This window comes from Chenopodium quinoa, unplaced genomic scaffold (assembly GCF_001683475.1).
Source record: "Chenopodium quinoa cultivar QQ74 unplaced genomic scaffold, ASM168347v1, whole genome shotgun sequence".
Lineage (NCBI taxonomy): Eukaryota > Viridiplantae > Streptophyta > Magnoliopsida > Caryophyllales > Amaranthaceae > Chenopodium > Chenopodium quinoa.
Genome location: NW_018742770.1, coordinates 2,901,013 through 2,911,502, shown reverse-complemented (window position 1 = coordinate 2,911,502; position 10,490 = coordinate 2,901,013). Strand labels below are relative to the sequence as shown.

Genomic DNA, 10,490 nt, shown 5'->3' with positions numbered 1-10,490 from the left:
TTTTTTCCCAAAAAAATACACAATTAAACAAGTAAAACTTCTGAATTTCGACAACCCTAATTCATCTTTCTCTCTCATCTCTTCACTCACCAACTTCAATGGAGGTCGACAAAGCTCAGGACCAACAATGTCCGCCGGAGGAAAAACTCGATTCTCTCTCCATTACCCCCGCCGCCGAAGAATCATCCTCTGCCACCGGGTAATCCACCGTACTTTTGCTTCACTTTCTCTCTCCTAATTTGAATTCATTTTAATGGGATTTTCTTGATTTGTATGATGTAGGATGACATTGGAGGAACGATTTGAGATCATTAAGAGTGTTGGGGAAGAATGTATTCAAGAATCTGAGCTGATGTTGCTGCTTTCGAAGAAACCTGAGCCTATTTGCTATGATGGATTTGAACCTTCTGGTCATATGCATATTGCCCAGGTTTGATTCTAATTTTTTATTGATTTGTTTTCGAAATTTAGTGTTTTTATTTTGTTTTGTAGCTGGGATTCCTGGGAATCACTTTATATGTGTTGGGGTGGGGTTAAAATGGATTAATTTATGTTATATGAATGGTTAGTGATTTGTATCGGATGTTGGTACGGGTACGTGTTCAAGTGTTACGACTAGTGTTGGAGTGTCGAGGATGTAACACGGGTATGTAAGGGGTGAAATGAGGAGTAAGAGTAACATAGACTACATTTAATACATATAGAGTGGTTGTGTTTTTTATGCTGTCAATTTGATGGATTGATATTAACATTTCAAATGATAATGGCAAAGCTATCGTATAACTTGCAAGGGGAAATTAGTTAAGCAGAAGTTGTAATTTTGAGATTTCTTAAACTTTAGTCACTAGGTCTAAAATATTTACCTAGTTAATTAACATAGGCATTCTTTACAATACACTCGAACAAGCTTGTTGTTGGTAATTGTTCTGGTATAGAATATGGAGGTGATAGTCCAGGTTGTTCCCTGTTATGGGCAACAAATGTTGGCTACCTTAGAGGTTTTAGTCGAGGGAACCCTTCTGTTGATGATGATAAACAGCTAAAGTTAAAATGATGTTCTAGAGTAAGGTGTGAGATTGTGGCCTCCAGTTTTAAAGCAGGGTAACATGATCTGGCCCATAATCATGGGAAGGTTGCTCCTGTTTCTGTGGCCAGTCTGAGTAAGTGAGTAGTGAGGGTGCTCCACTATCTTCCGGGGAGGTGTCAACATTGGTCTAGGAGGTCCAACTTTAGGTTGGGAGGGTACATGGATATTGGTTCCGTCCCCTGCAGTAATGATGCGATTACTGAGGGTTTTGTTCATTTTTACTGGCCTTTGTTATGTTCAATCTATACATTCACTTGATGTAATATTGTGTGACCGGTCTGTAGAGTGTTCTAACCTTTACCTTTATATTTGGGCTTGTGAGCTATCAAGGTTTGTGATTGTGACTTGTGTTAATGTTGGATTTCTGGTCTTGTTACTATTTTAATGTTCAGGGGGCTATGAAGATAATAAATGTGAACAAGTTATTATCTGCCGGTTGTAGAGTAAGAATGTGGATTGCAGACTGGTTTGCCCAACTTAATAATAAAATGGGTGGTGATATCAAGAAAATACAAGAAGTTGGGAACTATTTCATTGAAGTCTGGAAGGCTGCTGGAATGGATATTGATTCAGGAAAGGTTGAGTTTTTGTGGGCCTCCAAAGAAATCAATGAGCGTGCACACGAGTACTGGCCTCTTGTGATGGATATAGCCGCCAAGAACAAGCTGCCAAGGCTCCAGAGGTGATCGGGGTTTCCATAAGATTTATTTTTTATCAAGTTTACTTTCGTAATTAAGCTTATGGATGGCCCATGCAACTTTTGCTTGTAGGTGCTGTCAAATTATGGGTCGTGAAGACCCAGAAGATTTAACTGGTGCTCAGATCTTTTATCCATGCATGCAATGCGCTGATATCTTTTTCTTGAAGGTACACTATATTATGCTGTTAAGAGTATTCACTCACTTTTATTCAGCTGTACTGTTAACTGGGATATTATTGGAGCTAAGTTAATGTAAAATGTACAAAGCTCTTGAAATTGTTCCATATATATTATGCCTTAAAAGTGTACTATAGGGAGTGGAGTTAAAAGAACTTGTGCACACACTGACACTCAAATACAAGGTAGGATAAAAAGCGTATATTTTGAGAAATTGTGATCATGTGAAGATGATGCTTGTTTGAGCTGATCTTACTCATATATGCTACATGATTCACTTTCCTTCATTGCTCTTTTCAAATTCAGGGTGCTCAATTGTTATGGACTGCCTTAGTATTTTCTGTTTTAAAGATTAATTAAGAGATAAAAGCTTGATACTTTGATTAATAATGACTGAAATTGGATACAAAAGGATAGATTAATAGCTTAAGGCTATCACTCTCTTGATAACTTTAGGTTATCACTCTCCTAGTAGCTTGAGGTTACTACTCTCAACATTTTTCCTCACAATTCACATAAAACCTAAATGCATATATTATCTCCTATTTATACTAAGGAGTAAGGACTACTAACCTAAAACCATCTAAACTTCCCAAATTGCCCTTTCTAAGGTTAATCTATTACAATACCGCCCCCCTAACTTTCACCTTGTCCTCAAGGTGGTTTATAATCAGCACTTAGTACCCGGCCTCGACAATGATAGTCACTATCATCCTTAATGCCCAGCTTCCACAACTGATTGAGCTCCTTCGTGGTGAAATCTCTTGATAAATTATGTGAAGAAACTACTGTGAGAAGACATTGGGAGCTACTGACTGGGAGTTGTTGAAAAAATGGGGGGTTAGGAAACTTAGTCCAGATGATGAGTATGCAACAGGAATGAAATGGATGTGGCACCAAAAGTGGGCTTATCTGACTTGTGATACTTGGATCATGGAAATAGAAATTGGGCTTGAAGTTGGGTGGCCCATAGAGGAAGCCTTTGTTGTTAATTGAGGTGCAGAATTTAAAATGGGTGAACCGTGAACTGAAGTAGTTTTGTACTACTCCCACCCAATATGATTTACCCAATTTGCCCTTACTAGCATGCCCCCTACTTGGCTTCCCCCACAAGCCAAAGAAGTTTCTAGTCAAACTTCCAAAAGCTGCTCCTTCTGTCTTCTTGAAGAACCCACCAAATAACCACTCTCCTTGAAACATGCCTCCTGCTCCACCTCCGGCCACACAGCAGCTGCCGGTAGGATCACCAGCGAAATCACCACCCCTTCTTGCGGCCGCTGATGGTGATGAATCGATGTCCCTGACAAAATTACTTTGAACAATGCCGCCTCTCCCACCATCTCCACCGGCGAACTTACCTGGGCCACCGCCGGTAAAACCACCGGAAAAGTCACCACGCCTCTGCTGCGTGAAGCCACCACAACCAACACTACCTCTGCCATGGACAAACCTGCGCCTTAAACTTCCCAAATTGCCCTTTCTAAGGTTAATCTATTACATCAATAGATGTTATTTTGCAATATTATTAACAATGAACCTCTTTGTCATATGTTTAGCTTATGTGGTGACCATTTTATAACCTGGTGGCCTGTTGGCTGTTGTTTGGTTTATGCTCTTTCTTTCCGTTGACATCCTTGTCATTTTTATTTAGGCCGTGTTTGCGACTTATAGCTGGCTGATATATTGGCATAATGAGTACAACTTTAGTAACTTTGCCCTGTAATCTGTCTTGGCACCAGGCTTTGTAATCAAGAGTTGAATTGTTTATTATGGTTGAGTTTCTTTCCCTGTCTTTGCATGTAGTAAAATGTTAAATTCATGTCAATTATTTTACCTATTTTTCTAAATTTGTTTTGTTATTAACTTATTATGATAAGAATTGCCCTTCTTAACATTCCTTTTGCATTGCTTTATACCGAAAACTATTTTTTTTCTACTGTGATATTTAAATACAATTTTGTGAATAGGCGGACATTTGCCAGCTCGGCATGGACCAGCGCAAGGTCAATGTGCTTGCTCGGGAGTACTGTGACGATATCAAAAGAAAGCATAAGCCTATCATTTTATCACACCGTATGCATTTCTGCTTTGTATTCTTTCAAGTTGTGTCAGCTAGATTGTGTCAATTATGATCATAAATTGGTTGCGCTGATGACTTATTTTAGTTTGTTTGATGGTGGCTCACAGATATGCTTCCAGGCTTGCTCCAAGGGCAAGAAAAGATGTCAAAGTCTGATCCGTCATCTGCCATTTTTATGGATGATTCGGAGGTATGATACTAGAGAGATCTTTGATATGTAAACTGACTGTTAAATAGTCAAAAGAAAAGCACTTTTTATTGATCTTCTGTCTGTATTTCTTAGGCTGATGTTAATTTGAAGATCAAGAAAGCTTACTGTCCACCAAAGATAGTTGAGAAAAATCCATGTTTAGAATATGTGAAATACATTGTATTGCCATGGTTCAAGGAATTTACTATTGATCGCGAAGCTGCATATGGTGGACCTAAGTAAGCCCTGCACCATTACTGGGTCTTGATTATGAAATACTATGCTATTCTTATATTTTATTTATCTTTGCCATTCTACTGTCAATATCAGAACATACCTTACCTTTGAAGAAGTAGTTGCTGATTATGAAGCAGAGGCATTGCACCCTAAGGACTTGAAATTTGCATTAGCAAAGTCACTGAACAAAATTCTGCAGGTATATTTTTGATCTTGCAGAACTCCATTGGTTTTTATTGGTCAAGTATAGTAGAGTTTTAAACATCTTCATTCTTATTTCTATTAGCCTGTTCGAGATCATTTTGTCAACAATGAGTATGCCCGAAATCTATTAAAGAAGATCAAGGTTTGTACATCTTTGTTGGCTTTTGTATAATTTACAGATTCTTTTAAATCATTGGGTTTTTAACTTGTTCTTTTTCTATTTTTCCAGAAGTACAAGGTCACCAAGTAGTTAACCACCAGGCCGCCATTGATATCATCTATCATACCAACAAGGGAAAATTGTCAAAAACTACCTTGTTTTTTTGTTAAGTTTGTGTATTGAATGTTTTTGTCAAATAGTAACTTGATTTAACAAAAATATAAAAACAAAACACTTTTCCGGTGAAAAAGTCAAGATTCCGTACATTGACTTTGTTTTATGGCTGGAATCTGCTTTTCACATAACTCTCTTTTATAAAGTGATTTTCAAATTTTCTCCGTTATTTTCCCATCATGTCTCTTGCATCTCCCGTCATTCACCGATTCTTGTTTTTTATGTTATTATTTCGTCCGTGCCAATCACTATCTTAAAATTAAGATCAATATTGTGAGAACTCATGTAATGAAATATGTTTGTGAGAACTCATGTCTTATTCAAAACAACTCCATTTTAGTATGCTAACTTTTGTGAGTAAAATTACCCAAAAACCTCAAAACTTTATCAGTTATTCAAAACAACTCCATTTTTTGTGAGTATCAAATATATCTTACACGACACATAAATAAAACTTTTATAATTGAATCCAACTTTCATTTAAAAAAAAAAAAAAATTCTAAAAAATGAATACTAATTAAGTCCATAATTAATACACTAATTTTGATTTATTTCCTACAATAACCCAAAATCAACAACAACTAGACTCGCCCAACTGATTTATTGATCGGCATACAACAACAATTGTAACACATATTGCTACGTGTGCAAGGGTGTATACTTGTATATATAAGATCCAGTTTGACTATATTATATCCCTTATGGGCATATTTCACAGGAATTAATAAACACAAATAAGAATAGTTAAAGTGTATTGAAAAAGTAAATTGACATTGGGTATGCAAAAAATTAGAGAGAGAAAGTGATAAAAGTATATGGAAAAACAAAATTAACACGGAAAAGTGAAATTTGCACAAATATTGTTGCAAATTGGAGGGAATTTTGGTAAAAATTTAATATTAATGGTTGTTGGAAAAAGCAAATGAGGTGAACATTTTGAGACTAAAATTTGTCCATAAGAGACAATCAAAAGGGGACGGAGGGAGTATGATACATAGAGAGATTAATTTAGAAAATTTTCTTACCTTATAATTAGTGTCAATATTTCAAAGGAAAAGAGCAAGATACATAGAAGAGAGTACTAATTTAGAAATTATATTTCAACACTTATAACCTTAAATAAGGGTTGCTACTTGCTCGTAGTCTAAGATAATAATAAATAGATACTCATACTTCGTATTTAGCAGTGTAAAAATTTTGTGTTTGTAACCTCATAATAGATAAATCCCGAACCAACCACACCAAAACAAGAGGTTGTTATATACACTTAGCCACTCGGTTGTACCACACACTCATGAGTATTTGTTCTTATTTTGATGATTGTTTTCATTTTATCATCAAATGAAAAACAAAAACTAATAGTTGAGTGTACAATACGCCCGCATATATAACAAATTCTACACCAAAAGTTATTTAATTCCTTAGATAAAATAATCGATACACGTACTACATACTCGGTAGAAAGTACTCCGTATAACAACGGGTATAATAATAATGAATCATACGGAACATTATTGGGAAATAGATTGCGACAGTCCGTCTACGCTACTGCACATACTTGATTACATTACTAAATAAAAAACCACACTTCACAATTAACACTCCACTACTCCACTCTACTCACTCTAAACAACTCAAGTCTTGCCCTAAATTGCGTTCTCTAAAACATAGACAAAAACAATAAACTATGAACATCTTCAATCTTCTTCTTCCTTCTTATATCTAATCATTATTTTTCCCACTTTCTTCTTCCTCCACCTTTTTTTTATGGCAACGGCTATTTTTCTTGTCTTCCTCTTTTTCACCACCTTTATTTCCTCCGTCGTTTCGGCTCCGGCGACGGAGGTTGACTCACTGCTAGCCTTCAAGAACAATCTCAATGACCCACTTGGCGCTTTAGACGGCTGGGATGCGTCCACGTCACTTGCTCCCTGTGACTGGCGTGGTGTTACCTGTTCTTTTAGCAAAGTTCAGGACCTTCGTCTTCCACGGCTTCAGCTTTCCGGCGTTATTTCGCCGGAGCTTGGGGAGTTAAAGCAGTTGCAGGGGTTGAGCCTTCACTCTAATTATTTTCATGGGTCGATTCCGGGTTCGCTTTCGTCTTTGCCTCTGCTTCGAGCTCTTTACCTTCATAATAATACCCTTTCCGGAGATGTTCCGCCGGGGATTCTTCAGATGAAGAATGTCCAGGTTGTTAATCTCTCCGGTAACAACCTGTCGGGCAGAATACCCGGCGGGATTGCTGGTAGTGTCCGGGTGCTGGACCTTTCATATAATGGGCTGTCCGGGCAAATCCCGGCGAATTTCTCAAAGGGGTCGCAGCTCAGACTGATTAATTTGTCGTCGAATAGGTTCTCCGGGGAGATTCCGGCGAGCATTGGTGGGCTTCAGTGGCTGCAGTACTTATGGCTTGACTCGAACCTTCTCGTGGGAACGCTGCCTTCGGCGATCCTCAGCTGTACCTCGCTTGTTCATATCTCGGCAGAGAACAATTTCATCTCCGGCAATGTTCCAGCGACGATTGGAGCAATGCCGTTGCTGGAGGTACTTTCTCTCTCCTCTAATAATCTCTTTGGCATGGTCCCTGCCTCTCTGTTCTGTAACGTATCCAGCTCTAGGTCGCTTCGATTTGTTTTTCTTAGCAACAACGCGCTCACAGGAGTCGCAAAGCCGGGTTCAGACTGTACTTTTAACAGTGGTTTGGAGATTCTAGATGTTCACGGGAATCGCATTGTTGGCGAGTTTCCGAGTTGGGTGGCGGATATCCCAACGTTGAGGATTCTAGATCTTTCTGGAAACATCTTCACGGGTTCACTAATCGCGAACTTTGGGAATTTGACGAGATTAGAGGAGCTTAGAGTGGCTAATAATTCTCTAACTGGTCAAATTCCTGGTCAGTTAGGACAATGTAGGGTGTTGAGGGTTCTGGATCTTGAGGGAAATCAATTTTCGGGGAGAATTCCTCGGGTTTTCGAAAATTTGAATAGATTGAGGGTTTTGTCATTAGGGAGGAACAGATTTGTGGGATCAATTGACATTGATGTGGGTAGTATTCAGAGTTTGGAAGTATTGAATTTGAGTGAAAATGAATTGACTGGAGTGGTCCTAGATGAAGTGCTTCAACTCAGTAATTTGACTACTTTGAACCTCAGTTTTAATAAATTTTCTGGGCAGATTCCTGTGAGAATTGGGGATATGAAGAATTTAGTGGTGTTGAATATGAGTCATTGTGGGTTTTCGGGTTCGATTCCGGCTAGCATTGGGAGTTTGATGATGCTAAGAGTTTTAGATTTGAGCAAGCAGAATATTTCAGAGAATTTGCCTGCTGAGTTATTTGGGCTGCCTAATTTAGAGGTTGTTGCATTACAGGAGAATAATTTACAGGGGAATGGTATTGAGGGATTTAGTAGTTTAGCTGGTTTGAGATACTTGAATCTTAGCTCTAATTCACTCTCTGGTGACATTCCGGTAACTTTCGGCTTCCTCCGGTCCTTGGATGTCCTTTCCCTATCAGATAATCGATTATCAGGGAACATTCAACCACAACTTGGCAATTGTTCAGAGTTAAAAGTTCTTGAACTTGCCTGGAATCGTATAGCAGGCAATATTCCGAATTCTTTATCAAGGTTATCTCATTTGAAGGTACTTAATTTGGGTCATAATAATTTGAATGGTAGTATTCAGGATGAGATATTCAATTACTCTAATTTGCAGTATTTGGCCTTGGATTCGAATCATTTATCAGGTTCGATACCAAGTTCAATATCAAATTTGCTACACCTTAGAACGCTGGACGTCTCATCAAACAATCTGAGTGGCTCCATTCCAGAAAATATCACCCGTATTCCCACCTTGCAAAACTTAAATTTGTCTTCAAATCATCTTGAAGGAGAAATCCCGAAAACCCTAGGTTCTCACTTCAATGATCCTTCATTATTTGCAAACAACAGCAACCTATGTGGGTCTCCATTGAAGAAAGTGTGTCCATCTGTGGGAAAGAAAAAAAGGTCGATATTGCTTATTGCTGTAGCCCTAGCTGGTATTCTCGTCCTAACACTATGTTGTTGTGGCTATGTCATAAGGCTCCTTCGTTGGCGCAAGAAGCTCAAAGAAAAGGCAACCTGGGGGGAGAAGAAACCTAGCACACCAAGAAGTTCTAAAAGTAGAAGCAGCAGTGAAAGTGGTGTCCCGAAGCTAGTCATGTTCAATAACAAGATAACATTGCCTGAAGCCTTAGAGGCAACAAGGCAATTTGATGAGGAAAATGTTTTAAGCAGAGGAAAATATGGAATGGTATTCAAGGCCTCCTTTAATGACGGGATGGTCCTGGCTATCCGAAGATTACCTGATGGACTCCTTGAAAATCGAGTCTTCAAGAAGGAGGCTGAGATGCTCGGGAAAGTGAAGCACAGGAACCTCACTGTTTTAAGGGGGTATTATGCAGGTCCACCAGATATAAGGCTCCTAGTCTACGATTACATGCCTAATGGAAACTTGGCTACTCTCCTTCAAGAAGCATCACACCATGATGGGCATGTTCTAAATTGGCCGATGAGGCATTTGATTGCCCTTGGGATTGCTCGAGGGATCACATTTTTGCACACCTCAGAAATGGTTCACGGTGATATCAAGCCTCAAAATGTGTTATTTGATGCTGATTTTGAAGCACATTTGTCAGAATTTGGACTAGATAGGCTGACATTTGCAACACCAATTGAAGCCTCGACATCAACTCCATCAATAGGAACACTTGGTTATGTAGCCCCGGAAGTAATGTCAACAGGTCAAGTTACCAAAGAAGGGGATGTGTATAGTTTTGGGATTGTTTTGTTAGAGATATTGACAGGAAAAAAGCCAATTATGTTTGAGCAGGATGAGGATATTGTGAAGTGGGTCAAGAAACAGCTGCAAAAGGGTCAAATTTCCGAGTTACTAGCCCTGGGTTATCTCGAACTTGACCCTGAATCATCCGAGTGGGAGGAGTTTTTACTTGGTATCAAAGTTGGTCTCCTCTGCACTGCAGTCGATCCAAGTGATAGACCGTTAATGGGAGATATCGTCTTTATGCTTGAGGGTTGTCGGGTGGGGCCTGATATCCCTTCCTCAGCGGATCCGACTCGTCTCCCTTCCCCGGCTGGGTAAGACTGTAAGAGAGTAGACACCCTGCTGCCAACCAGTTTAGTTTTCTTAAACATGTTAATTTTTTTTTGTTTTAACACAATGTATTGGTGCTATTGATTTGTTTGTTAGGTTGTGCCTCGAATTCTAAGTAGTTTAGTTCAGCTCATTTTAGTGTCGAATCCGGGTTCGATTTGAAAAACCCGTGTTTGCGTTGCAACAGATTACAGTTGTTAATTTTATTTAGTCATTGTAGCATGCGCAAGACTTTTGTGTTCATTTGCTGGGGTTGCAATGCTCCTTTTTTTAAAGTCGATGTCTGCATTCACAAGCAAGATAATATTCATTGGATTCAAATCAAAA

At 38.8% G+C, this 10,490-nt stretch overlaps 2 protein-coding genes across 2 annotated transcripts; both read left to right on the top strand.

Annotated features, from left to right (window-relative positions):
• Positions 1 to 5,184, top strand: LOC110724714 (tyrosine--tRNA ligase 1, cytoplasmic-like). Its single transcript, XM_021904164.1, has 10 exons — positions 1 to 199; positions 283 to 430; positions 1,480 to 1,769; positions 1,858 to 1,954; positions 3,932 to 4,037; positions 4,152 to 4,234; positions 4,328 to 4,473; positions 4,565 to 4,670; positions 4,758 to 4,817; positions 4,905 to 5,184. Exons 1-10 carry the CDS (start codon positions 99 to 101, stop codon positions 4,923 to 4,925), a joined length of 1,158 nt encoding a protein of 385 aa, XP_021759856.1. The 5' UTR covers positions 1 to 98; the 3' UTR covers positions 4,926 to 5,184.
• A 1,266-nt stretch (positions 5,185 to 6,450) lies between these two features.
• Positions 6,451 to 10,490, top strand: LOC110724713 (probable LRR receptor-like serine/threonine-protein kinase At4g36180). Its single transcript, XM_021904163.1, has one exon. It carries the CDS (start codon positions 6,777 to 6,779, stop codon positions 10,149 to 10,151), a length of 3,375 nt encoding a protein of 1,124 aa, XP_021759855.1. The 5' UTR covers positions 6,451 to 6,776; the 3' UTR covers positions 10,152 to 10,490.